Below are 27,460 nucleotides of genomic sequence, written 5' to 3' on the forward strand. Positions count from 1 at the left end.
CTGCCCTTTCCTTTCAGCTGTTGTCAGTATTATTTATGCCAGCTGAGTCTTTCTTCTTTGGTTGGCAGCAGAGCAGCAAATTCTTATTTTCCCCCCTGCTGCATAACTGTACTTCCCAGATGTATGGACAAAGAGAGCCATACACAAAGACAAGAAAAAGTCTTAGAAGAAACCGAGAGAGAAACAACAGAATAGTTGTTTACTACGCTCTCATGGATTAGTTAATATATAAAAACCCAAGAAAAGCAATCAACATGAGAGGAATTTAAAAAACAGTGAACAACACTTGGGATCTTTCCATATAAACTGGACACGCTCTTCCACAACTCCTTCATAGGTGTTGTTCAGTTTTTTTACTTTTCACTTAGTAACACAAGTCAGTATCCTATTCAGAGGAGAAGAGCAACTCTGAAACATTTTACCCACTGTGGAAGACAACTGTTGTGTGACTGATCACAAAACTAGCACCCACACTTGTGAGAGCAGGGATGTGAAGGGGAACCTGACAACGCTGGGGAAGTGCTCACACAACTGCCCTTCTGTGAGTTTGTAACTCTTCCAGTAAACTGCTTGTAATATATTATTCATTTAGTAGCCAGGAGATGTATTTGAATTCTTACTCAAAATACACTGTCGATCAAGTTTTGCTGCTTGCTCAGTCCTTCTGCCTTTGGTCAGCCAATGCACAAGATGGTGAGGGCATAATTCCTTTATCCTGCTGTTTCTATTCTGGACAGCTCTAGAATGGAAAACTCAACAGAACTCCAAGGCTGCCATAATTTCTCTCCTTTGGTGAGACAGTGCCGTGAAAATGAGGTGGTGTTGTACCTTGCCCCTGACATAGCCCTTCAGTGTACAGTACTTCCTTATCATCAGTAAAAGATTGCTATTCGTACAGTTGAGCAAGTTAAACCATCTGATAGCCTGCCACTGGACTTCTTATCTATTTTCAGTGCCCGACAGCTGGAAGATCTGCAGGATTGTATAGGAGTAAAGTAACATGCCAGCTTGTAAGTGCCTGTTATTATGAGCACTGGAGATCTAGGAAAGACAGATGATGTTCATTCTAGACAGCTGATATGTAATGTTGAAGTCTTGTTCAGCAGGACCTCCTACATCTGACAAAAATATTACCTCAATAATTTTGAAGAGGTTCTCTCCTTCAATTAAGTCTTAGTTATGTAAACAAACTTAAAAATGTCATATTACATATAAATATGAACTTGAAGGAATTTTATTTTTCTTTGAACAGTAGGACATAATTATAGAGAAGTTTTCATACACAGAAGATTCATTTTGTTGCCCCTCTTTGCTAAATAAAACAGAGCACATAATCTTTACACATTCATAAGATTCTTGTTTTTGTTTTCATGTTTGCTCTTTCTTTACTATACACAGCTTTCTCAGGTTGAAGCTAACTGCAAGGACATATTGGGTACTGGTATATTACAGCTACTTACATTATTTAAGAACAGCAAATGGAGAAAAATAAGTTATTTAAATATTGATTCATATACAGAAAGTGCAACATTGGTTAATTGTTACATAACTTGCTTCCAATTTTTGTTTTCCAAAAAAGAGGCCTCAGTTATGGGTAAAAGTTAATTTGTAGTCAATGTATTTAGCTTAAAAATAGTAAAATATAGAGGTACAGCTGTGACTTGGTGAATTGACCTTTATTGCTTACACCCAGAAATGTGTGAATAGGCTAAATAAGTATCTGACTTGTGATTTTTCTTTCTTTCCAGCATTGCCACTTGAACCCAAAGCCATTTTATGACTAGAACAATGCTCATAACCATTGAACATTTTCTTCTGACTTTGATATTAACTACCAATTAAAACTGTACACCATGGATACTGAACTCACCCTGTTTCTCAAAAGAAAAGCGAAAATGAATCAGTATGAGCGTCTGGCTTTATACTGGTATCTTGTAACCTCACGTTCATTTGGAAACTTCTGTATGAAGACTAGAGAGTAATTAACACAGTATTAGCACTGAGATCTTAATGTTACTGGTACTTCTTTTGCAAGAGAAAGTACCCAGCTTTAAGGCTTTTGCAGGATGTTCTTGAAATGGTCATCTGCTAGATCAGTTAGCTTTAAAGAGCTAATGAACTCCACCTGACTAATTAACTCCACCTGTACCAATCGATTGCTAATTACAACATTTCTTCTTAAAGACATGCTACACTGAAGTTACATAAATACAGTGGTGCCTCGCATAGCGGCGATAATCGGTGCCGCAAAAATCGCTGCAAAGCGATTTCGTTGCTATGCGATATTAAAAACCCCTTCAATGCATTCCTATGGGCTTCAGACTCACCTTAAAGCAAAAATCCTCCATACGGCGGCCATTTTCACTGCCCGTTAAGCGAGGAATCCGTCCCAGAAAACAGCGGGCGGCCTTTTTTTACCCGGCAGCCATTTTGGAACCGCGGATCAGCTGTTAAATCATCACTTTACGATGATCGGTAATAATTTTTCCCTATTTAAAACATCGCAATGCAATCGCAAAAGCAATCGCAAAAAGTTAATCGCTATGCGAGGCACCACTGTATATATGTAAAAATGTAACTCAAAATGCTGATCTAATTATTTAAAAAATTAGAAGATGGACATGTGTGTGTGGATGGATGGATAGAAAGCTATCCCTGAATTCATGCATGTGCAGACATAAGACTTGAATACCTTTTGGCCTCTAGTCAAGATATCATTGTTTTTTTCCTTAAGGTGGTGTGTAAATATTAAAGCATGCCACACTTTCCTTGAGGGTGAGTGAATTCTTCTTTAATTCTGCAAGCCAGAACCGTAAAAGCAATATCTCTATCCTAATATAGTTGTTTTCCCTAAAAAGGTCCCCAGGTGATCTTCATTCACTTCCAGTGTAACATCCATTGCGTTACTTTAAAAAAGGGAACTGCTTTTCACTGCCTACATTTAGGTTAAAGATAGCCAGGCACTATGAAACAACACGCACAAACTCAGGGCACAATCATGTTTACTTTTACTGCACATGCAGCAGTCAGTTGCACACAAGATTGTTCTGTTCCCAGCACTTGCACAAGGAGGCCTTCACCATCACCCTGACCAAGCAGAAGCCCTGTTGCCTTGCGTAGTCTGACCTCCTGCTTGCTTAACTGCAAGGCACAGCTTGTGCAGAGTGCTATGCCCACAAGGTGTTACCACTCTGCATTTCCACATCAGGATTCTACCCTAAGTTACGAACAGATAGAAATTCTGCAAGTTATTCAACAGATTTGTAGTTGTATAAGCCCAGCTATGCAGTACCACTCTGATATACTTTGTGTACATGTGGCTGTCCATTAATTTCAATGCAAATAACATGTGCAAAGGGACATGAAATCTTTCCAGATACAGTAATGGTGTCTGCTCAGTGCAATATACTGACCAGACTCATGGGGCTGTATAGGAATGGGTAAATCTCCTAAAGGAAACCACCTGAAACAATTGATACCATATTAGAAAATGTCAGCGAGGAGAATTACTATTCAGTGATAGTTTGTTTTGTACATAGGCTGTTGCAAAGCACTCTTTTTGAGGGATAATTTGGGAGAAACAGCAAGATGACAGACAAAGGCAACATTTCTTTTATATAAAGGCATTTTCAGTTGCTTTGCACCATATAAGCCTTGCTTTGCCCAAATACAGAGCTCTGCTAGCAGAAAGGGACATAGTCACACTTAAGCGTCATCACCTTAAAAAAATCCACTTACGCTTTGTTCTGAAGCATATAATAATTTCCCGAACATTAAGTCAAGTTATTTGCTCAGATTGAAAACCAGTGTGCGTGTGGTTGGCGGGGGACAGGAATTAAAGCAATGCTCTATTTTCTGTTTGGTGGAGCCTGGACATACTTGCTGCACTGTTTAAATAGTAACATCTTTGGAGAAGGCTCACAAACATTGTTCTAATACAGACCGGCATCCTGATCCAAGATTTTATAGTCCAGCTAAAGTGTATTGCTTTGAAATGGCTGCACCAAGACATTTGAAGGTGTTTATTTTGTTTGGATTGTGCACATCATGTGGAAGCCAGTCTTGATGGCATTTGTGAGAGTTGCTTCCAAGCTGGACCCAGAGGTTTTGTTCTGCCAAGAGAGATGTCTCTGAGTGATCCATTTTGACTACTTCCACTGAGAGTAAATAAACTGCAGTTATTAGAGATGGTTACTGCCTACATTTAGCAGATGAGTGGGGAGATTCGTCATCTGGCCGGGCTACTTCTGCGATTGGCACCAAGTTTTTGACAATGGCCACACACAACCCACGCGAAGCCCAATGAGTGGTCCAGGCTGGGTCTTGGGGGGGGGGGGGTTCGAAAGGGCCCAGGAAATCAATATCCCATCTCTAGTGATTATTACTGCCAGTTGTCAGTCACTATGTACCCTCCAACATAATCAGGTAAAGGAGAAATTGGCAGATAACCACCTCCCCTGTTTAACCAGCAGAAAAGTTATATTGTGTCAAATGTCTGCAGTAGACAGAAGGGTATGTTTTTTTTTGCTGGATCTAGCCCTTTGGCAGACCAGAGTGAACAAATCGCTTGGGGAACATGAAACTTTGCTAGCATCTTAATCACTGACCTTTATTCTGAGAATTTATTCTATTAACTTTAATGGAATATGTTTCATTTTAAAATGAGTTCTTCTGTTAAAATAAGAGTGGTCTCCACTGAAAATATTCAACTGTCTAACATTCTTCATAGCTACCTTTTAGGATTTACCATATCTCTCTGTCCCCCCCCCCCCCAAAGGAAAGAAAATTCAGAGCAGCTGCTTGGACACAATGTTAGATTAGACCGTATCCTGTATCTTTTAGTTTTAATGAATTATTGCAAATGTGGCAGCAAGATACAAAGCCTAAAATGTAGTCAGAAGGTTTTGGGGAGGTGGTGTCATTGCTTTGGGCTTGTGACAAAATGTTTTCACTGAATGCATTTTTAGACACTGTGTAAATTGTTTCTTACTCAGGGGCAGACCAAGGAAGGCACAGTGAGGCCATGGGACTTGCTTAAAGTTGCATGCCAGTTTCAAGTACGTACATTTCTGAGTTCCTAGTTCATGCTAAGCTTACTACATCTTCTAGTCTGCTTGCTCATTATCTATCCTGAAATGCCTCTATTATCCTAGTTAATTTTAATTGGAACTACAGAATAATCTAGCTGTTCAGGCTCAATCTATGTGTTATACAAAAGGTCATGTACAAAAATAAACTTTATCCATATTCAGAGAAGTAAGGAGATTGTAATGCACTGTATTTTAATAATTTTAGAAAATGAGAACATGGCACTGTGAAGGAACAGATTGCTCTAACAGCCCAAATAACTTGTCTTCTTAAAAAGTTGTTTAAGCAACCACTAATGGAGGTGATTTATTTTAGCAAGGATGACAGCATGTCCCACAATCTTTACAATGGAATTAAATTCTGTTATGGTATATGAGACAGTTTTGTTATTCAGTTTATTTATCTCTCATTGATAAATCTTCCTTTCTTTTCCCTTTTCAAGAAAGCAGTATATCGGATTGATATGGTCAGGTTACCAAGTCAAAGCTGCCTCAGAGCTATTGATAATATAACACAATATACAAAATTGTGATTAACATGGAAAGCATTTTTATAATTTTTATAATTATACATACATATATATATATATATATATATATATATATGCATGCACATAAGCAATGCAAAGTATCTTTCAGACTTTTAGTATTACCAGCAAACACAAACTGTTAGCCTGAGAACTAAAATTGGTAATTTCAAAAAACAAAAAGTAAAAAAAAACACAATGTTATAAAACAGATGTTACAATTAAATAATCTACAGAAATTGCTTTAGACAAAAACCTGTTTGTTATCAAACCATAGTGGTAACACTTGAAAGGCCTGGGAAATGAATATGCTGATAAAGTGAACTGCTCAAAACCATTTTAAGGCAAAGGAAAAACCGAGTACTAAAAGTGCTGTTTCAATATCGCAGAAAGAAGGGATTTTTCTGAAGCTGTCTGATGAACTGCAAGGACAATTAACTTTAAATGAAATCCAGTCCATAATACTGAACCTCGAAGCCCTCCAGATGTGGTTGGGCTCCAGCTCCCATGACCTGTGAGCATTAGACATGCTGGCATGTTGGGAGCTTGAGCTGAACACCACCTCAAGACCCACAAGGTCTCTCCCTGGCACAGACTCAGCAGCCTGAAGAAAATGACACTAAAGGCTACAGAAAGGAAGCACTGAGGGGTTTTGTTTTCTTTTAAAAAGGAGGGGATTCCTAGAATTAGAGGGCAAGCAAGGGTGGGGGGGGGGAGAATTCTTTCTCTCTTGGTGTCTGCATTTTCAGGACTGTAGAGCCATATTGAATCGGTGAGCTGTACTTTTGACCAAGAAATAGATCAAAAGCTCCTGTAGGCCTAACTGAGCTATGTGTGCTTCTGACATCTAATTCCTGGAGCTTAAAGTTAGTGTAGTTTACAAAAAAACAAAGAAACTAAACAATATTCTAGCAGACTGAAGGATCCCTTTTTTATGTGTAATGCACATAAGACAATTTTATGACCCCCCCCCCCCCCCAGGCAGCCTTGGGGTTTCTAAGCAACTAAAATAACTTCTTGTGCCTTTTTTTTTTGGAGGGGGCAACCCAGGTAGTGACACTTCTCTCTGATCACTAAAAGCGGCTTCTATTCTCCTGTATGAATCATAGGCAAAACCCACTTAAACCCTTAAATCCTTCCGAAGGGCCTGCTTGGCTTCATTCCAAAGTTCCCTGGAGATACTAAAGATGGAGTGAGACATGGGAGGTCCTCCAACCAGCCGGTGTTACATTTCAGAGCATGTTAAACTGGCTCTGGATCGAGGATTTTGAGAAGTCTTGCTGCTGCCAAAAGCTTGCTTATGTGCCTCTCCTCTGTGATGCCAGCCTCATGGAGCAAAGTTTGTGACAGAGCAGGCACTTTGCTTAGGTCGTTGACTCCGGCGGTCATGAGGGAACTTGAGTACATTGGGAGGCCAATAGAAACCAACCAGTCGGTTATGGAAGTGATGTGTCCAGGGGACACAGGTTTTCGGCAGATTTCAGTGAGGCCTCCGCTTGGAATCTGAAATGAGAGAGAAGAAAAAAGTAATACAGTGGTTTGCCCACTTTTGTCAGAAAAGCAGCAACAGTGTTTCAATAGCAACAGAAGCGAATAAAAAGTTCACTGCATATTTCAGAAATATTATTTGACAGCATTTTCCCCAACCTGCAACTGAAAGTGGTAAAACCCTTTTACCATGACTCCATCATGTTAACTTTTTAAAAATCACTTCTTATTTCCTCTTCAAGCTGAAATAAACCACTTAATCAGACTTACTGAAGTAAATAACTGATCACAGACTTACTGCCATGCGGTGCTGCTTCCTCAGCTGCTTCACTCGTATTTGGTCCAAATTTGTAGCAACATCCTTTTCAGGCTGGTCTAAGTCTTCTGAGTATCTTTGCACTAAAAGTTCAGGAATGCCACAGCGGCCATGCTGCAGATTCCAATTTTCCAGAAGATGGAAAGTAGGAAGAAGTAAACAAAATTTTGGTTAACCAAAATGTGTATCTAAGTCCATCTGGTTGCTCTTTTGCCTTAAGAAACCAAAACTGGTGTGTAATCTTCAATTCCACAGAAAATCTACATCTGGGAACATCAATATCTTTTTCAGTACTGAGAAGCTTGTAAGCCTTAGGTTTTAAATCTGTTCCTCTAAAAAATTGGTAAAATTAATTGTGAGAATATAGCTTTCCAATTTAATGTGCAGCTGTTTTGGCACACAAGGCAGCTTCTGGAATGGAATGTCTTGAGGATCATGATTAGTGTTGCTCTGAAAGAAAACACACTGTCCATCCAAAGTCAAAGGCTCAAATCCTCACTTGAAGAAACTGAATCAATAGACGAACGCTGAATCAATGATTTTGTTAATCCTATTTTATTCAGTTGGTCTACTCTACTTGGGATTCCCATTTTGATTTAGGCCAAATGTTCAAAAAGACCCACTGAACACCCTCTCCCATTAACATTAACGAACTGAAATGTCCTTAATGTTGATTGCATTTGTCCAAATCAAATAGCAGACAAATGGGCATTGCAGGGTTTGTTGCCATTTGACAGAAGCCAGTTTTTACATGTTCACAAGCTACATGTCAGGCAGCATTAACACTGAGTTTCAGTAATCTGTTCTATGCGTCTGTAGAGTTGATAGCTCAGAGTACTAGTATACTCTGCTATATATTATTTTATTTTATATTTTGGCACTGTATCTGTTATGGATTATGTTATAATGTTTTGCGCTGATTTAATGTATATATTCTATGTTGGAAGCCGCCCAGAGTGGTAGAGTCTACCAGATGGGCGGGATATCAATCAATCAATCAATCAATCAATCAATCAATCAATCAATCAATCAATCAATCAATCAATCAATCAATCAAATAAATAAATAAATAAATAAATAAATACTTATTGTAAACATTGGGAGTAACTTCAAATAGTTCTGCATGGCCAATTTTGCCTCAGAATTCATTTACAGTAATTGGTTCACCACGTGGACTGTGCTATGAATACAGACAATCGGAGTGAAAAATTTGCAGAAGAACGGCAAGAGTTGCATCTAAAAATTCACTATACATGGAGCAGAACAAGGAGCAATTTGTACCTTCACGTGTGTGCTGAAATATATGAATGAATCTGGGAATCTAATCAAACACTGTTGGCCTTTCTCATTTGTCAGTTTATGCAAATTTTTAAGGAATAGCTCGACAGAACACCCATCTAAAAAAGGGAAGGAACTGAACTCGGGAAAATGTATGAAGTTAATATTAGGAACGGTTTAGTCTTCCCACACCATACCTTGTCAGAATACGGGTCTTCAGTAAGATCAATATCTTCTGACAGCAGCTTGTTTTCTATCAATGTTTCCAGATCCAGCCCTCTGTTACAGAAGACTTTTCTTACAGAAGGACCTAGTTTTAACACATGTTGCTGAACACTAGCAGTCTCTGGTAGATCGGACAACCAAGGAGGGCGTATGCTGGAAGGGCTCTTGGGTTCCTGTTCAGGAGCACCCTTGCACACAGTCAATATGTGAGAGTCAGAGGAACCAAACTGGGTAGTCTTTTTTGCTGGCAAAGATGGCACATCTGGACAAGAAAAGGCTGAAGAAAGACAGTGTCCGTTAGAAAGCCGCTCTCTGCTTTTTTTGGCCGGAACTGGTGGTGGTTGTGAGGAGGGTTTTAGCTGAGTTCTTGCTTCATTTGTACATTTCTGATCAGATTCTACGCCGTTCTCGGGGACTGGAAAGTGATCAGCCTTTCCGAGATCAAAAGGGGTCCAACCTACCCCATGTGAAAGTGTTGATGACCGAACATCACGATTCTGAGGCAGAAACAGAGGAAATCTTCCACCTGAAGGGATGGTTGCAGGTAAATGCAACGCCTTTCCTTTTCCAGTAAGAGCACCAATACCCTCTTTGCTCTCCTTGGTCATCGACAATTCTGTTATCTGTGCACCATCTCCACAGCTAGTTGAATTTTGTGTTAAATCCAGTGCATCCTGAGGTAAAGCACCTACTGACTTCCCACAATTAGTGCCAGTTTCTCCATGAAGGTCACCTAGGGAGTGAGATCTTGGCCAGACAGGCATGCTGGGGGTTCCATCCAAAATCTCACAGCTCCGACAGATACCGACAGGTAGACTTCTGCGGTTCTTCCTGAGGCCTGTACTTGCTGGTGTCTCAAGACAATTTTTTGGAACCTGATGTATACAACTGAACTGTGCTTTCTCTCCTTGTTGAAGTGGATCTGCTGATTTAGTTAAGGGCAGATTTGGATAATTTGCTAGGAGGTTTTTGTGGAAGTTCTTAAAACTATATTCACTGGTTAATTCTGGAGGCAGGACACAAGACTTTCGAGCCTTAGCTGAAACAAAACAAAACAAAAATTAGCTTTTATACAAATACTGTACAAAATACAGGATAACATCCTAAATGTAATATAAATTTCATAATATCTCTAAATGGAAATTGATTAGAGGCGTGATCTGTCCATGCATTGTACCTGAAGCTTTGTAGGGCTATATAAGCATTGGGGACAAGAGGTATGTACGTCTTACTCCCTGCTTCCTAATCTGACCCAGAGGTCCACAGAATCTTTGGGTGTTCCATGTCAAGGACTGCAAAGAATCATGAGAGTGTGTTCCTGTAAACACCCCCACACACACCTATTTAGCTCTATACAGATTCAGGCATGTTATCAACCATGTAATCCTGATTCAGGCATTATGCCTGAATTGGGGGTAACATGGTTGATGTATGCACCTTTTGATTATTGGGAGTATTTCTGCATCAAAAGCCCAACTGAAATTAACTGGACTTCTGAGTACATACAAGTATGTGCAAACATTGTAAACAGTGTTTAATATTCAGATAGCTATTTTAAAAATCGTCACATTCCTCGTTATTTACAGTGATAATTGTGTCAGCTAGCAAAAAAAAAAAAAGCACTGCCAACTTAATTCCATCCACAGGATAATTTGATTTTAAAAAGGAAAATAAATAATGTTTTTTAAAATAATTTTTTATTTTTAAACTACTAGGAATAGGGTAGGGAATACAAAAGGTAAAAGGGAGTGTAAGGGATGGGGAAAAGGTTTTGAGGATAGGAGAACACAGAATATACAATCATCCACTCTCTTCATATTAAGTATACATGCCTCTGATCTATTCATTTTTCAATACAAAAAGCAACTTTGTATTCTTTTTTTATATATCTGTATACTATTTGATTATCCTCTAAATATCAGCTTATATTCATATTTAAGTCTAAATTATTCCAACTCTATCAAGAAACTGAGACCATTTATAAAATACATCCCCTCTTTCATTTTCCTTCTGCCTTGGACGTACATTCAGCCAGTCTGGAAAGATATCCATTTCTGGCACTTCCCATATTTTCTCAGTACCCTTCTCTCGTTTCTGTGCCTCTATTTAAAAAGGAAAGAAAATAATGTGACGTGAATGAGGATTAGATCTCAACTACTGGCAAATAGAAGGGGAAGATATGGAAGCAGTGACAGATTTTACTTTCTTGGGCTCCATGATCACTGCAGATGGTGACAGCAGCCACGAAATTAAATGGCACCTGCTTCTTGGGAGGAAAGGGATGACAAACCTAGACAGCATCTTAAAAAGCAGAGATATCACCTTGCCAACAAAGGTCTGCATAGTCAAAGCTATGGTTTTTCCAGTAGTGATGTATGGAAGTGAGAGCTGGACCGTAAAGAAGGCTGACCACCAAAGAATTGATGCTTTTGAATTGTGGTGCTGGAGGAGATTCTTGAGAGTCTCCTGGACTACGAAGAGAACAAACGTATCCATTCTGAAGGAAACCAACCCTGAGTGCTCACTGGAAGGACAGATTCTGAAGCTGAGGCTTTAATACTTTGGCCATCTCATGCATAGAGAAAACTCCCTGGAAAAGACCCTGATGTTGGGAAAGTGTGAAGGCAAGAGGAGAAGGGGACATCAAAGGACGAGATGGTTCGACAGTGTAATTGAAGCGACCAGCATGAATTTGACCCAACTCTGGGAGGCAGTGGAAGACAGGAGGGCCTGGCGTGCTCTGGTCCATGGGGTCACGAAGAGTTGGACATGACTTAACGACTAAACAACAATACAGGCTGCCACAGCATAGAGCAGTTTTGAGGCTTTCTAAGAATGTATTCAGATAATTTTATTAAGATTATTTTGTCAGGAGGGCTTTTGACCAAACATAGGAACACAGCTTATAAGTAAAAAGCCTGTGTGTAATCTTGGGATCAAAAGAAACCAACTCTAGTAATATTGACAAGTGCCCTGTTCAGTATTCACGTGTACACAGAGCTACAGCTGTTGAAGCTATGCAGCAATTTACCAGGTGTATTTCAGCTTAGTGTTCATGGCACATAAATACTGAATATGAGTGCTACTTTTGTTCCTTTGTGATGGCACTCATTTTTATGCATATATGTTTTTTTCTTCTTTCCAGGCTTGGATTTTCTGAACTCTGTGTTAGCGTAACAGCTCCTTTGCATTCATAAACCAATGTGCATCTTGAGCTGCTGTGAATAATAGAACGGAGCAGTGAGAGAGGAAACAATAATTCTGGATAAATGTTGCTGTGAATTAAACAGTGCCTAGCTATGCTGGTTTCTGAACTTCTATAAGCAGTGGTTTCCAACCTTGGGTCCCAATATGTTTTTGGACTAACTCCAAGAAATCCGTCACAGCTAATGGTAAAGGCTTCTGGGAGTTCTGGAACATCTGGGGGCCACATTTGGGAAGCACTGCTCTATAGTATTCTCTGTGTGCAAAAGCACATACTGTATTTAATATAACACTGTAAGTTTCCAAGTTTTGTCCCTACTCTCTAAAAGGCTGGCAGAAGTAGAACTTTCCCAGTGCTAGATTTCCCCCCATATGTTACAGGATAGTTTCTTTCAACACTGACTTGGTTTGTTGTGATTTTCATGAGTAAAATCTGAAACATATTTTTCTACTCTTAAGTAAAGCACGTGTAAGACAAATTGTAGATATTTTAATTAAAACTATATGCTAAACAAGACAACAGAGAGTGTGGGGTGTAAGCCAGACACCTGAAAGGAAGTGAAGCGACATTTGATCCAATTTCAAACACTGATTAAAACACATTATGGCTGAATGAGAGGGTAGAAAAAAGACCTCTAGAAGTGTTAATTATTTGCTTATGGGCCTAGTGGGTGACTTCCATATTCTCTGGGAACATCCTGTTCAATTTTTTTTTAATGATCATTACTGGGCCTGATCTGCATTGAGGGTGGGGGTTGGTTGGAAGCTTGAATTTGGTTCCCATGCCTTCAGTTCTTGCCCATTTTTGCAATAAAACTAATGTTCTGAGCTAGATGAAGGGCGAAAATTCTACATCTTTCAGTCAACATGTAAATATGCTGCTTTCTAAAACACACTGCCCAGTCTTATTTGTTTAAGAACAGACTTTTTGTTTAAGTTTCATGGCTTGTGTCTTGCAGGCTTATCAATTTCATCATAATATGTCATGTGCAGAGATGTGTATGAATCACTTGTTCGGTGGGTGGTTCGTGCTGGTTTGTATACTACCGCAACAGGTGTTTGGAGGTTTGGTGCCCCACCCCCTCTCCAGCGAGCACCCACTCGGAAACAGTATCCCAGCTTTCCTACTGCACTTCCTCTGGGCAGTTCCTCTGCGTGGTCACTCACTGGAGGGGCCGGGATGCTGAACCACTGAATACCTGTTGCAATGGTAAATGAACCAGCACGAACTGCCAAACCAGTAGTTTGTGCCCATCTCCTGTCATATGGAAAAGCTGAGTTGTGTGATAATTTTTGATGTTGGAGTTTAAAGGTTTGTAAGAAGTAGCTAGTATTTACATGTCATTCCAGAAATGAAATCTTCTGAATAAATTAACTAAAATTATCTGTATCATTTTCAGTCATTGTCCGTACATTCAGTTAACATGTCTTCTTGTTTTATGGACGGAAGCCTGTAATGGTAGGTCTGGAAATCTGCCAACCCTACATGTAAAGACATACTGCTTTCCCATTATTTAAAATGGAAGATATATTTGTTTTTCTTCTTTTTTTCAAATCAACAAGCATTAATTTAAATATACAGTACCCCAAAGCAGAGATTTATCTAAAAATGTTGAATGTTGGAACTAAACAGTACATAGTTGGTTACTTGTATGGTAAGGAATCCAAGGCACATTGTGTTTGAGTTCTGCAGAATATAAGGTTTCTTCAGAAGTTCCAGAAGACAGGAAATTAAAAAAAAAATTAAACTGAAACCTTAGATCCATTGTTTTTTCCCTACCATCAGAAAAAGTTTAGAACTTCAGGAAACTGAAAGGGAAAATGTGTGATATGGAATATATTGCTTTTTCTCCTCTAACGGTAAACAGTAAAATATTTCCCCTCATTGTACACACTGACAGGCCTCTGAGCTTATGTATACTGGCTTGTAAGAGATAGGCTCAATTTATAAACACGAATTACAACAACATCTTGGAGACTGTAGTCTGAAATTGGAATAGTCAAGCAAGCATATAAATTATTCATATAATTCTTCTCCCTTGATGGCACTGAAGTCCAACACTGCTTTAAACAGGCTTCAAATAGCACGCTCCCAGAAAAGGGTTGCACTTGCTTTGCTGCTGACATTTTGAAGAGCAGAGGCTTTGAAACATGTAAGAAAGATGAATTGAGAGGACCATTTCTCTCCCATGAAGCACATGGAATCCCAGATATGTTGGCCTCCATCACAACTTAAAAATGGGCTTAATAGTTATGAAGTCGTAGTAAGATTCCAGACTTTGTGACACCTGCTCACAAAGAACTTCCTGGCATGGATTTTACAAAAAAATGAGATAAGGCATATTACAGTTGGAGAAAATGAGATTTTGACATCAGTCAGGCATCCTGGAATACGCTGCAGTTATTCTGGATGCCCCATGAGTTCAAATGTGCATGTTCCTTGTTTGACTATTGCAATGTCAAGTTGTGAATAGTACATCTAAAACAGGCATTGATTAAAATAGTCATAGTGAGTGCATACAGGTGGAAAGATTCTAGTTACTAATCCAAAGATGTTGGGTAGAATCTGTTATTTTTTTCATGCATAGAAGTGAAAGTGTGGAAGTCAAGGTGGCTTACTGTGACTAGTTAAAAAGGTACCAGGTGTCACATTGCTGTTTGTGTGCCTGGTACGTGAATGCCACTTCATTAATCAATATCAATTACCCACTATGAATTCCATGATTTTATTTCTTTGCCTGGGAAAACTCAAAACACATACCCAGAAAACCAAATTTGGCCAATAAAAGGCTATTCTGTCCTTTCCTCCTTAATGTTATGAAAAAGAGATGTCCTTTCATCCTTTTTCTGTTATGAAAAAGAGATGTACAGATAAATTGGAAAACACAGGGGTTTATGACAAGAAGGTGTTAACAGTACCCTCCACCTGTAATTTCACATTTGAGACAGCTTGGACTCAAGATAAGTCCTTGTTTGAGAGGCTCCAGAAGCTTTACAGAGTTGTCATTTATATCACTTCACGGGATCTCAAAAGCCAAACTTATCAGCAGAGGTAGTTTATCTGCCGGTCATCCAATGTGATACCCCTCTGGATGGCATAAGGCCTTTAAAAGTACCCACTAAAATAGTATTGGTCACTTCACAAACATTGCCATGTACCATCCACAGGAGGCAGTCAGTTGCGGAATTCATAGCAGAAGAACTGACATATCCAAAGACTGTAAAAGTTGGCTTTTATCCAATTATGCAAGTAGGAAAAACAAAACAAAACAAAACAAAACAAACAAAGAGCAATACATATTTATATATCCCTACAGTCCAGTGGTGGCAAACCTTTTTGGGCTTGCGTGACCAAACTTGGGGGGGGGGGGCGATTAAAAAAATAGTGGGCCCCATGCTGCAGCAGCAGAACTGGAAGTGGTGGCAGAAGGGGATATCTTGGCACAGAGATGCCTCGAGACCCCACTCTGGATCCGCCGCCAGCGCCAGGTGCTCTGGATCTGCCTGCCGGAGTGCCAGCATCGTGGCTGCAGCCACCTTCTCAGGTTTGGCTGTGTGGGGAGGGGAATAGCAATCCAGTGACTTACGGCTCACATGCCGGCAGAAAGGTCTCCGCGTGCCAGGCATGTGTGCCATAGGTTCGCCATCGCTGCTATAGTCCATTGACTACAATTTACCATGCATCGGAAAAGCTTTATTACAAATCCTTAAAGAAGACGCAATTTTCTACTGGCCCCAACAGTTGTTGCCAGGACTAATGGCACGTATGGATGTGGGAGAGATGAATATGTTTTTTAAAAAATCCTTCCCCCTCGGCCTGGTCTTTCCTGGAACTCCACAACTGCTGCTCAAACATTTAAAATCCAGATACATTAACTGAACGCATCCAATTACCCATCAAAGGCATGTTGGCCCTGAGAGAGAACTATGAAAAAGAAGAAAACTGCATGAAGATATAAAAACAAAAATGTATTAAAATGCTATGCTCATTTTCAATCAAAACATTAAAACATTCAGTGTGCTACTGTTACTTCCTGGTCTGTACTAACCCCAGGTAGCATTATATGCATTTATTTTAGGAATTTAGTATGAATCCAGTTAATTCAAAAACATGTTCCTCCTTATTATACCACATACATTGTATGTTCAAAGACAGTTACATTCCATTCACATTCTACTCATTTCAATTCCAAAACAAGCTGTGATCAGCAAAATACTACACAGCCAGTGGTTCTTCACTTTCCTGACTGTCAGTGTTTCAATCTAGTCTTGACATGCTGTGAGTCACATAAAAGATTCTCGTAGTAGCTCAGCAACACAGTTCTTTGAGCAAAAGAAGATGCAATGTCCATCTGAAGTAAACAAGCAACTCCCAGAGAACAGCCTTTGTTAAGGCTCTGAATACTTTCTCCTGCAACACTAATTTGCAACCCTCCCTGATAACTCTCTTCTACCATAGGAGCAAACCTCATCTAACACTGTTTGTGAGATGGGAAAGAATATAGTCTTCTACCTGAGCAAGGTATGTGATCTCTGAGCGGAGCCTTTAATTCACTTTTAACATAAACACGCTATAGTGTGAAAGGATATGCTGAAAAACTACGTATGTCTCTAGGACAGTATTCTTGGAGGAAAGAATTGAAGCATATGTGCAAATTGTCTAGAAACACTGGACCAGCAGCACCCCGTGCCCACCCCAAAATAGTATTTGATTCTTTTTTTAAAAAAACCCTCTGGTTTATGCATGTGGAATATTGTGCTTCTGTATCCATCATTCAAAATGCTAGTAAATGTCCCAATATTGCTGCACAATATCATGTTTGCATTGCCAGCAGGGCAACTGATGCAGTGCTTTACATAGCAAAGGACAACATGAATGTTGACAACACCATTGGCAGCAATCAAGATGGTGTGCAGGATACCCTCTTGTTCCCACTGCCATTTACAAAATGACACCAAGCAAGGGAAAACCCCAGTAGCTGGCGTCCTTTTTTTTCAGGCCTCCATTTCTCACCCAAACACAAAGCAACTGTCAGGGCAGTTTTTTGACAAGTGCGAAGACCATCTCCAGCCACAAAGCAAAAAACAGTAACTTCACAGTTTGAATAACTGAGTTTCTGAGTATTATTCTGTATTCTTTTAAAAGTATATTTTAAATAGGTTTAAAACAGAACCTCTTTCCAAGCATGAATCCCTATTTGGCCAGGAAGGACTTAAACATTAAATTCAGTCCTGATTGACAGGTTCAAAAGTTCAGATTACCCTTGACTTGGAGATGATTTCCCCTTTGAAAACTTGTGTCAGGAGCATGGTTTCAAAAATCCCAAACAAATGTTTACTGAAAGCACTCAGGGCTGGGACAAAAACAGCTGCTTTCTGATTTTATAATGCAGAATCATTTTGAACATGCCTTACAAAATTGTATGCTAATTCCCTGGCAATGCACAGCAAAATGTCCCCTTCTGGAGGACTGTCATTCCATTACTTACTTTAAAGCAAGCCTGATGGGGTTTTCTTTTCTTTCTTTTTTTACTTTTCAAAGAAAATCTGTCTTTTGACTCTATTTCCATGACTTTTCATTACCCAACAGCCTTCCTTCCACAAAGCTGTAACACTGTATCTACTTTGGAACATTATTGTTGGTAATCCTGTTCCACACATACTCATTTTATAATAATGTCACTAATTTTACCTTTCAAAAGGCATTTTTGAGAATCAGTATTTCAGCCCATGCAGCCTAGAGTCTTTAAAAAAAGAATAATAAAGGGGGATAGAGCCCATCATTCTCTTTCAAGATGTACAAGATTGGCCTTTTCAATTTATTTGATCTGTTCTAAGTCTGGGGACATTCTTAGGATGAGGGGCAGTTTTATTTTTTAAAATCATAACTCAAATTCCTTCTTTGTAGTCTCTGTGAATGCACACTAACGGGTTAATCTGCACCTGTGCAGAGATCTCCGGAATATTCTAGAGCTCAAACACGCGTTCACCAGGACCGCCCCCTAATTGCCTTGTAAAATGTTCATTTGCTCTGCAGCACAATATCATAGATCCACTACCATGCAGCTATAATGACCATAATAGAAAATTAGGCCTAGAACTGTTGGGTCTATAGAGTTATGATTCCATGATCAGTAACCATTACAATTATTCGTTTTGATAGTTTTCTCAATGCCACTGGGAAGTCTACCAGATCTACCTCGCTTTTGGATATGGATATAGATAAACTATTACCATTTTCTAGGTTTTCACTGCTTTCATAGCAACCCGAATCCCGAGGAGAGCATCCACTTAGGCTTTGGCCATCTACAAGGAGCTTTTCCTGAGAACCTGACTGGTCACTGTTACCTGGAAGACAAGGAACAGAAGTAAGAAGGCAGTACTTACGTAAAGAATAAAGGCAATAGCTGTGTTCTCCTTCCTAACAAAATACTGGCCTGCACATTAAAAGGCTTATTATTCAACAATTTCTCAGAATCCTTGTCAGCAAATACTGACATTGTTATTGTTCTACAGGTACATCATTCTCGGAAGAAGACAGTGGAAAAAGAGGGCTAAGAATTATTATGGGGGATCTTAGAAAGCAGAAGACTTGAACTAGACTCTAAGAGAATTTAAAAAGGATATTTGCACCATTTTACAGTACTGAACATTTGAATAGTTTTATTAGCACCCACAGCTATAGATAGATATGGATAGATATGAATAATTGCACCTGGAGTTTCTATAAAAACAAGTGCACCTAACTATACTTTAAGAATTCATTGGGTGGGCAGGATAGAATCTAAAACCTGTGAGCAATTTTTAAATTGCATTTCAAATAATTCCGTAAGCTTTGTATCAAGGATATTAAGTATCATTAAAAAACAGAAAGAAATTAGAAAACACATGCCTTCTTCACATCTTTTCTCTACAAAAATTCTGCTTTTGCAGCCTGCCAGGAAATGTCAAATAAAGTAGGGAGTTTTCTGAGGCTAAAGGGATAAACCAGGGATTCTTCTCTGACTTGGAATTCTAGTGGAACCAGAGAAGAAGCTGGGAGGTTATTTTGAGGTAATCTTCACAATTCCCATAATGTTAAGAAACGTTAAGATTTCACTCACTGTCATATTCCTGTAGCAGTTCCACTGCTGTCAAGAGAACAGCTCTGTGCTGTGGATCCCGAATGTTGAGCTCATCCAAATCTTCTTCTTCTAGAAGTTTGAAGGTATCTAAGTCTTCATAACCATTGAACAGAAATGTGGGCATGTGCTCCTGTGATAAGGCATTTGTGAAGAAAGAAAGGATATGAAAGTACAGAGCAACTCAATACAAGGTACCATCTTCAGGGCCATCATTCCAAGCTCTTTCTTTCTAACCAGTGGTTTCAGTTTCCTAGTTATAACAATCCTATTGGCTGTTGACTATACAGTGGTGCCCTGCATAGCGACGTTAATCCGTTCCAGGATTAACGTCGCTATCCGGATTTGTCGCTATGCGGGGGGGGGGGGGGAACCCATAGGAACACATTAAACTCTGTTTAATGCGTTCCTATTGGGGAAAAACTCACGGCTATGCGGGGAATCCTCCATCCGGCCGCCATTTTCGCTGCCCGGTAAGCGAGGGCAGGGCGTGAAAACGGAGCGGGTGGCCATTTTCTTCTTCCGGTGGCCATTTTGGAACTGCCGATCAGCTGTTCCGCAAACATTGCAATGCGAAGATCGGTAAGCGAAACGCTTACCAATCATCGCAACATGATGTTTTGCCATACTGTATAAAACATCGCAATGCGATCACATTAGCAATCGCAAAAAACGCGTTGCTATGCGGATTCGTCGTTAAACGGTGCGCTCGTTATGCGAGGCACCACTGTATAAGAATTTTAAAAGCTGCAGTATTCCGTTTAAGTGCAATACAGATTCTACACAGCATTGAATAGAAATGTAACATTCCATAGTTTTTACTCCTACTTCACCACCACCCGATGGAACATTCTATGGTTGTAATGTATTCCTCTGCTTGTGTGCCAATCTTTATGAACAGTCTAGTTGGGACTTGCCAGCAATCATGCCAGCTCACATCAACACCAAGCCATGACCGATACCACCTATTCTTCTAAGGGAAGTCACAATGGATCTCTGGACTTGCACTTCAGATGGTGAGTACAATTTTGCTTGTTTTGCCCTCTTCCTACTCTGGGTTCTTACCACAGGCTGTAACAGCTAATCTGAAGCTTTGAGAATGGGATGGTCATGGGAGCAGGTTGTATCCAAAAATGAAACTATGCACAAAGACATTTAAGCATTATACTATATGACCATCACAATGGTATGTAATGCCCTCAGTTTCAGTTTTCCCATTGGCAGAGGTGAACAAAGTGAGGTCCTCTTCAGATTGTAATTTGGGGAAAAGCTTAGCTCAGAAATCGCACATTGAGTTCCCCATCTGAAGCCAGTCCCTTTCCGTTTCTTTAAAAAAGGACCTCTTAAAGCTTGAAACAGGCCCTGGAAGAGGGAATGATTTATATGGCAAACCATGCCTCATGGAGTCTTTTCAGGAAAATAATATGTGATTTTGGGACAACAAATTGTCCTGGGGGGCATGGAGCGAGTGTGACCCCTCCCCCCAGCTCTTGCAAGCCACCCATTTCTGTTTTAGGATGTACCGCTTGCTTAAAGTTTGCAGTGATAGGATTACAGCGATCATGGCAACTGAGTAAGATTTAACAATATAATTTCGGAACATAATTATTGATCAGCTACATCTGCTTAAACATTCCTTGTTTGTATGCACACAAATATTCAGAAATGAGTCTAAGCGAACAAGTACGCTTCACAAACTCGAAGCATGTGGCGGGGAGAGGACAGAAGGACAGTTCAAAGCCATCCATTGAAAGAGTCTGTTATTTGGTTCCTATTAAGAATTAGGTTGTGATGGAAACAGTAGGTGACCACAGCTGCTGTGCCGTCAGTGGATGAAGAAGACTGCTCCAAGGAGACAGCAAATGGATTCCGGAAACTGCCTCCCCCCCCACCAAAAAAAAAAAAGCAGTAAATCTAAAACATGGTAGAATGGAGGATAGCTGTCTCTTTCAGTAAAATGGAAGAGAAAAAGACAAATGTATTTAAAACACAGGACCAGGCTTTTCCAGACCATCTCTTCAAAATTAATGAGTCACGAAGTTTATCTGCGAGATGTCATGCCTTGAGAAGAAAGCACACGTCTCTCCCCACCACTCCGCACCCCGTGACATCACTTATGGATGGCAGCTGAGAAAATAAATGATTTTATGCTCAGATGCTTCTGGCATTGTTGGTTTTTCCCTAGGAAATTTTTTTTTGAAAGAACATGCCAGGACAGGCAACAATTAAAGTAACATTTAAATTTGAAGTAACAAATACAGTAGACGCCTATCTAAATATAATCTCTATAAAACTTTTAGTAAGAAGAAAACACTTTGCAGCCCTTTCTTCCTGCCACTCCCCTCTCCAGCATTTTAGCATTTGATTTACTAAATTATGTAAGAAATGGAAGACATTCCATCTTACACTTCATGCGAAAATGCCTTCTAGGGATTGATATGGAAAATAGCAGGCAGAGGAAAGCAATCCTGAGTATCGCTTTGGTTGGAGCAAAGTGTACATGACATGAGTCCCACAGTGCAGTGGTTACACTGCAGTACTTCAGTCAAACCTCTGTTCATGACCTGAGTTTGATCCCAACAGTTTCAGGTAGCTGGCTCAAGGTGGAATCAGCCTTCTATCCTTCTGAAGTTGGCAAAATGAGTACGCTACTTGTGGGGGGGGGAGAGGAGTTATTGTTTGCATAATTGTTATAAACTGTCCAGAGAATGCTCCGGCACTATGGGGCAGTATATAAGTCGAATCAACAAACAAAAAACCCAGAATGAAACAATTCTACTGAGTTTGCCTTAGAAGAAATGCATATTGGCATTCCTTATTTTTCATGACCAAGGACGTGGTGGCGCTGTGGGCTAAACCGCAGAAGCCTGTGCTGCAGGGTCAGAAGATCCGGCAGTCGTAAGATCGAATCCACGCAACGGAATGAGCACCCGTCGCTTGTCCCAGCTCCCGCCAACCTAGCGGTTCGAAAGCATGCAAATGCGAGTAGATAAATAGGGACCACCTCGGTGGGAAGGTAAACAGCGTTCCGTGTCTAAATCACACTGGCCATGTGACCACGGAAAGATTGTCTTCGGACAAACGCTGGCTCTATGGCTTGAAGAGCGGGATGAGCGCCGCCCCCTAGAGTCGGACACGACTGGAAAAAATTGTCAAGGGGAACCTTTACCTTTACCTTTACCTATTTTTCATGTGCCCTAGCATATATATCTAGCTATATATTTTGTGGGGGGGGGGGTTTGAAGATTGTTTTATTTGGGGATGATTGGTGTTGTTTGTACTGTTGTCTGGTTAAGGTAGATTGATCCTCTTTTGCCTTTCATCTACTTTTCTGGAGTAGTTTTTCATAGTTCTTTAGGGCTTTTAAATTACTTGCACCAGAATGAATGAATGATGGAAAACAAAACAAATTTGTTCAGAAAGAGGTAGTCCCATTCATGCAAAGTGAAAAGATCATTGCATGGAAAAAACAAACAAAACCAGATGCACCCCCAAGAGAACCAAGAACAAATGTTTTCACTAGCCTTACCACCCACCCCCTGAAAGGATACATTAACTGTCATGTATGAATAGCTAATCTATTCCTATGAAATAGTTCCTATTTAGTTATGAAAATTATGGTAGGAGTTTTAGAAAATGAGACTAGTTACTCATATAGTATTAGCAGTTTGGTAAATGTGAATAAAGAAAATAAATTACAGGATTGGACAACACCCATAAATAATACATGAATATATAAAACTGCCAAACAGTTTTTTACAAGTTCAAGATTTCACCTTCTCCTCATTGCCACCATACTGCCAACCTAACTCCAACAATGAGAAGGTGATTGAGGTCAAGAGTCTCTTACAGGATTTTAAAGAAAAATTCAGTTCCTTTCTTAAACAAATCTCTAAACTAGGGAAATACCATTATACTATCTGTTTTCCTTTCAGCTAAATTCGTGCCTCCCTGTTTCTTACAATTTGTTTTAAATGGAAGGATTCAAAATTGAAGCATCTACAAATACATAGTACTGAAGTATTCATAATTGAGGAGTGAACAACAATAAGAAACCAGAAGCCAACCTTTAAGTTGATACGATCAAGGAGATCTTCAACAGATTTCGGCTGAGGGGGTCTTCCTTTTCGTCGCCTCCTTGTAGGCCTTTTTGGCTTCTCTTCCTCTTCATTCAACACGTCAACATAGATGAACTTGAAAGTGCCCACTTTGTTGTTCAGAAGGCCCATCCAGGTGCCCATGGGTGGCTTGCTAATTATATCAATAATATCACCTTTCTGCAGATGACGGAAGGAAGGATATATTTAACTGAGAACTCCACAAAGGACTAACCACAGATGGGCAACTCTGGCCCTCCATATGCTTTCACACTGCAGTTCCTGTAAATCCTCATCATTACTATGCTGGCTCGGACTTACAGGACAAAATCTGTGCAGGTCTACAGTTGTCTGACTATATACTAAAATGAAGGCTGACCACCTCATAAGGTAAAATAAATCTTAATGTATGCAGACTTGGTGATCAACTGACACAAGAGGGAAAGAAGTCTTTATCAACAAAAGAGTTTACATCACTAGGTTTCTTTTAATAAACTTTGAGAAAGTCTAGAATCCATTTCTTATCTCTGTAATATTTTAAGCTAAAGTGTGTGAAAACCCTTCAAATGGAAGATTTTGGAATTATGTTCGCAATTCTTTTTGACAAAGAAATCCTCCCAAGTGCCTGATGCTAGAAATAAATCTCTGCAACTCTTTCTGCTGATCTGTCAAATCTTTAAGTGGAGCAGAAATGAATTTGCAGCATACATTTCCAGATCTGTGATAATTAACTTATTTTCAGCTGGCCACTCATCTCTCTGCCTCTCTAGCTGGTCCTTCTACTATTTAAAGAAACAACATTTCTACTGTATTTGTGAGGCGGAAAATGACATCTGAATGAAGTGGCTGAACATAACTACTCATAAATAGTTTGTGTCTGCACGTGCAAAGACATACACTTCCTACTACAGAGGCCAAACAGATTCCAGACCAGACTACAGGTATTATGTCACCTCATATGTATTCCTAATCCCTAAACCAAAGCAAGACTGCTACTGGGTTGCTGAAATGGATTTTTAGACAGCAAACTCAACTGTTAACACTCAATTACCACCTTGCTGAGCAGCCAGCTTACTGCAGTGTTGTGTCCTATACAAATTTAAGGTCACAGGAAAGTGCTGTCAAAAACCATTTGCTTATTTTGAAATACCAGCTGTTGTCCAAGCGATGGTAGAGAATCAAAACTAGGGAATTATGAGAGGCTCTTCTAGTTCCAAATGTGTATATATGCACAAGAAGGCATGGAGGTGGGCCTTGCATCCCATTTAATACCTTCCACTAGTGGAAAGCAACTCTTTCTTGAGATGCTAGAAAAGTTTGGGGGGAGCCAATAGGGCCTTGGGTAATTCGCCCAATGTTGATTTTTAAGCTTTCAGATGCCTGCACCATCCTAAATATATGCAGCTAAAGGAAGGATGACACAGTAAGCTCACCATTCACAACAACAACTATCTCTTAATGATCCATGTGAATACACTCAGTTGGTCCATTCTGTATCTCCTGTGTCTCTCTTCTACTATCTTGTGATGGATCAGACTGCCACAACAATCTTTCTTTGCAAGAAATTTAGTATCTTATTAGTTGATAATATTTCTTGTATTAATCATAAATACATTGACATTCCTCCTTCACCAGAGGGCTGTTCAGATGAAGTTCCTCAAAAAATTTTTGAAGGGGGTAGCAGCATTACTGCTAAAAACATGCCACCCTATTACCAGTATACCTGTAGGCCCAGCCTCCTCTGACCACCTACTGGAATAAGCGCACACATTAGAGGTGTACAGAGTTGTGCAGATTTTCATTTAGATTGGATCCTAGAATTCTGTAACATGCAGTAGTAGAGTACAAATCTGTAGTGCTTGGTTTTCCACAGCAGTGAAACCCATAGCCATTCATAGATACTGCAGAGAAGCCCTCCATGCAAATATTTATGATGATGAATGTACTGGCACCAAATAACATGCTTAGCTCTGTTGATCTTCCTCTGGAAAAACTTCTTTATTTTTATTTGGGGGGGAGTTGTAATCACTGAGGAACGAAATTTTAATGTTCTGCATTTTCTTTATTGAGCTACTTTTAATTCCACTACGTTTTAGTAGCATAATTATTTTTATTTGTTTACTACTATCCACACCTTTTTCAGTTAATCATGCTGTGAGTTAACTTAAGTCCCGTCTGTAGGAGGAACAAAAGACAAAAAATAATGGGCTCATTGGTACCAATCAAATGCATTTGCATAGAATGTTTGCCTGGAGACTTCCTTAAAAAATTTCCCAAAATGCAAATATGGTGCTTAATTCAGAAGAAAATACCTTGAGTTTCAGGGAATCGGTATCATAAGGGCTGGGGGTAAAATCAGTATGGACCCGAGCCCGACCACAAAAAGGTCCCCTGTATGGGAGTTCTTCATCATCACCATCTTCAGACTTGACACTCTCTCTGTTACTGGCTGAAGAGTCTGTAGTGCTTACTGTCTGTCCACCTGTTTGCCAAAGGGGGAAAAAAGGAAGTGCTTATAAAACACCCACCCACAGCCATGCCACCCAAAACATGCTAAAGCACTTATTTCACATTGATTTCTACCAATTACAGGAAAGGCAGCGCAGCAAACACAGCGAGGTTTAAACCCACCCTGTTTATCACAGCTTTTAACAGGGCTGATAAAAAAGAGAGCCCATCTGTGTTCACCAGCACTTCAGAAAGCCATCCACAGCTATGAGTTCCCACAACACTTTCTCTGCATAGTCTGTGTCAGGCTTTCATAAGAAACTGAGAACCAGAAGCGCAATCACTCTCCCAAAGCATTTCACTGATAATACCCTACCCTTCACATGAACCCTTAACATTGCTGGGTCGCTTGTGGCTGAAAAGGTGCTTTCTTGGCCTTAAAATAAAGAGATGCAAAAGGAAGGCCATTACAGGAGGTCTGCTTTGATACAGAGTAAGAGGCTGTAGTTCAGTTTAAGGGAGAAAAATCTGTTTTTCAGATTACTTGGAAAGATATAGGAGAGTCCTTAGAAAACACACACGTGCTCAAGATTTATAAACATATTACAGTGGTGCCTCGCTTAACGAGCGCCCCGCTGAGCGATGAAATCGCTTAACGAGGGGCTCTGGGTCATCGCTGGAGCAGCGATGGCCCCTATGGCGTTTTTTCGCTTTGCGATATTTGCTAAGCGATTCGCTTAGCGAATATCGCATAACGAAGCAGGGGAGAACAGCTGATCGGCGGTTCCAAAATGGCCGCCGGAAGGTCTGCGCCGCATTTTCGCGCCCTGCCCTCGCTTACTGAGGGCGCGAAAATGGCGGCGCTATGGAAGAACATCGCTTAACGGTGAGTTTTAAAGCCATAGGAACGCATTGAACGAAGTTCAATGCGTTTCTATGGCTTTTTAAATTCCGTTTAGCGATGTTTCGCTATAGCGAAGGTTAATCCGGAATGGATTAACCTCGCTATGCGAGGCACCACTGTATTGTAATTGCATGTTGAACAAAGCACAACATCTACATGGCTTCTAAAGTGTGCCCCTATGTAATTTTCTTCTCTGAGACAAAGGTATTTTATAGACCTAATGTTATATCTCAGTGGAACTTGATATTTGGTTGTGAATTTAAAAATCTTTATATTTAAAGAAACTTACATTTTGACTCCTCTGGCTATTTTTCACACCATAGTCTGGATACACATGAAGGCCAGATACTGGCCCTAATATGAACTCTCTTTCTGCTATTGACATAAAATAATGGCCTGATTCATTCATTAAAAAGAAATAAAGAAATGGAAGTTTACATGCAGAATATCTATTTCATGTAAGCCTTGCATAAATATTAAATGCTGTTGGAAAGTTTGATATTTTTCATTCATCAAGTGAGAATGCCCAGGTTCTCAAAGCACTGATTTTCAAGTATTATCAAGAAAGCACTGATTTTCAAGTACTATCAAAAACTCATCAGTGCAAAATCTGACAATTTATTTGAAACAAGTACTGGACAATTCTCCTTCCCAGGTCTGGAAAGACTTGAGGAAAAAATACATTAAGAGTATTTTTTATATGCTAGTCTGCACAGTTTCTGAGATAAAGGCATATATTAGGGACAAAACATGAACTGAAATTGT

At 39.8% G+C, this 27,460-nt stretch overlaps 1 protein-coding gene and 1 long non-coding RNA gene across 10 annotated transcripts in view; one reads left to right on the plus strand and one right to left on the minus strand.

Annotated features, from left to right (window-relative positions):
* The window catches only part of LOC110087734 (uncharacterized), a 98,062-nt gene that overhangs the window by 67,377 nt on the left and 3,225 nt on the right, over positions 1-27,460 (plus strand). For 2 of the 6 annotated variants that reach the window (XR_012085623.2, XR_012085628.2), the window contains 6 exons: positions 4,995-5,057; positions 16,585-16,647; positions 18,370-18,493; positions 19,323-19,440; positions 20,148-20,262; positions 23,182-24,953. This is a non-coding gene — a long non-coding RNA (uncharacterized LOC110087734). Of the gene's footprint in view, positions 1-4,994; positions 5,058-16,584; positions 16,648-18,369; positions 18,494-19,322; positions 19,441-20,147; positions 20,263-21,025; positions 21,401-23,181; positions 24,954-27,460 lie in introns of those variants that run through there. The other 4 variants (XR_013540568.1, XR_012085626.2, XR_012085627.2 and 1 more) reach the window with 4 other exon arrangements.
* Positions 1,219-27,460, minus strand: part of LOC110087497 (SAM and SH3 domain-containing protein 1) — a 725,270-nt gene continuing 699,028 nt past the window's right edge. For all 4 annotated transcript variants that reach the window (XM_020809531.3, XM_020809283.3, XM_020809447.3 and 1 more), the window contains exons 14-20: positions 25,656-25,825; positions 23,314-23,523; positions 19,229-19,379; positions 18,360-18,473; positions 8,894-9,960; positions 7,401-7,532; positions 1,219-7,117 (exon numbers count right to left, since the gene is read on the minus strand). In XM_020809531.3, coding sequence (XP_020665190.3) covers positions 6,857-7,117; positions 7,401-7,532; positions 8,894-9,960; positions 18,360-18,473; positions 19,229-19,379; positions 23,314-23,523; positions 25,656-25,825 — 2,105 coding nt within the window. In that variant the 3' untranslated portion in view covers positions 1,219-6,856. The remainder of the gene's footprint in view (positions 7,118-7,400; positions 7,533-8,893; positions 9,961-18,359; positions 18,474-19,228; positions 19,380-23,313; positions 23,524-25,655; positions 25,826-27,460) is intronic.

The sequence above is a fragment of the Pogona vitticeps genome, chromosome 1, assembly GCF_051106095.1.
Source record: "Pogona vitticeps strain Pit_001003342236 chromosome 1, PviZW2.1, whole genome shotgun sequence".
Lineage (NCBI taxonomy): Eukaryota > Metazoa > Chordata > Lepidosauria > Squamata > Agamidae > Pogona > Pogona vitticeps.